The following is a 1,609-nucleotide window of genomic DNA, read 5'->3' on the forward strand; positions in this document are numbered from 1 at the left end:
CATCACGCTGCATCATGCAGCATCATGAAGCATCACGCTGCATCACGCAGCATCATGAAGCATCACGCTGCATCATGAAGCATCACGCTGCATCACGAAGCATCACGCTGCATCATGAAGCATCACGAAGCATCACGCTGCATCATGAAGCATCTCGCCTCATGCTAACTGTCTTTGGGGGAAAGTCATCATAAACAAACTAAACTCTGCTGGTACTTTAACTGGACCAATGAGTTCAGTTCAAACTGCACTCAGTTTTAAGTTTTCAGGTCCATCCATCCAACATACATATTGATTTGATAATATTCTGCCATGTTTTGATCTCTGCTGCTGGATGCAGCACAAACTGATTTCTCTGAGAGGTTTTAACCCTTTCCTTCTCATGTCTCTGCTCAGACTGGGAGGCTCGGATCGACAGTCACGGCCGGATCTTCTTCGTGGATCATGTGAACAGGACGACGACGTGGCAGCGGCCCACCGGACCGCCTGCCCCGCAGGGCCTGACCCGCTCCAACTCCATCCAGCAGATGGAGCAGCTCAACCGCAGGTAACCATGGCAACACAAAGCATCATTTAGGTGGGATTCATTACTGACAACCAGATAAAACTGGAGTCTGGAAAGAAATCTTTTTCTTTTTAGTGATCAATATTTTAAAGAGGCAGGATTCATTGTTTCCCAGCCACATGGAGCCATTTTATATTGTAGCCCAGTAACTGTGTTTCCTTCAGTTGTTATAAAAATGCTATAAATATCAAATATGACTTAACAGAAAAATGGGAAATTGGGCCTCTGTCTCTTTAAGAAGCTCCTGCTCTTCCCGAAGCTCCGCCTCCAGGAAGTTGTCCCAACATGGCTCCTCTTTAACCCTTTAATGTTTTTGCCAGCATTGCTCTGAGCAGCAGCTCCTATAATGAGCTCAGCTGCTTGCTAATTGCTGCTGGCTAGTCTGAAGGAGCGGCGTGGGGGAGGAGCTGCGCCTTAAAGGCGGGGCTAGGCCCACCCAGGTGTTTTAGCAGCTGAATGGTTGCTATTAGTGGAAACATGAAAGAATCAAAGGAAAACTAAGGGAATAACATAAAACACGATGGAAAGATTAAAATGTTAAATTTCCCACAATCCTAACCCTTGAAAATCTGATCAGCTAAGTGTTTCTTTGCTTTCTTCATGTTTTTTAATTTAACCACAGTTTGTTTCTCCTGCTGACAGATACCAGAGCATCAGGAGGACCATAACCAGCAGTGAGCGGTCAGAGGAATCCTCCACTGAGCTGCCGGAGCCGGAGGGCGAGCTGATGCCTCACTCCATCTCTGGTCCGTTTCCTCTGACACAGCAGCTGGTCGCCTCCACAGGCTGGTCCAGATGTTTCTCTGACCGTTCCCTGAATCTGTTGCAGAATATCGCAGAGAAAGCGCCGTGGCCCACTCCAGTGGTCGTTCACGCCTCTCCCTGCTGCTGCAGTCGCCCAGCGCCAAGTTCCTGTGCAGCCCAGACTTCTTCACCGTGCTGCATTCAAACCCCGTAAGCTCTGAGCTGCTCCGCCCAGTTTACCAGTTCATTCAGGTCAGCCAGTTTACCAGTTCATTCAGGTCAGCCAGTTTACCAGTTCAT

At 48.3% G+C, this 1,609-nt stretch overlaps 1 protein-coding gene across 1 annotated transcript; it reads left to right on the top strand.

Moving 5' to 3' along the window:
- Window positions 1-362: 362 nt before the first annotated feature.
- LOC103133429 (E3 ubiquitin-protein ligase HECW2-like) lies at window positions 363-1,561 on the top strand (the record flags this gene model as incomplete). The annotated part of the gene is made up of 3 exons (XM_007545176.2): window positions 363-547; window positions 1,208-1,311; window positions 1,395-1,561. Coding segments are annotated over 3 exons (456 nt in total), but the record flags the coding sequence as incomplete, so codon positions are not given.
- Window positions 1,562-1,609: the final 48 nt, after the last annotated feature.

Source organism: Poecilia formosa, unplaced genomic scaffold, assembly GCF_000485575.1.
Source record: "Poecilia formosa unplaced genomic scaffold, Poecilia_formosa-5.1.2 Scaffold3321, whole genome shotgun sequence".
Lineage (NCBI taxonomy): Eukaryota > Metazoa > Chordata > Actinopteri > Cyprinodontiformes > Poeciliidae > Poecilia > Poecilia formosa.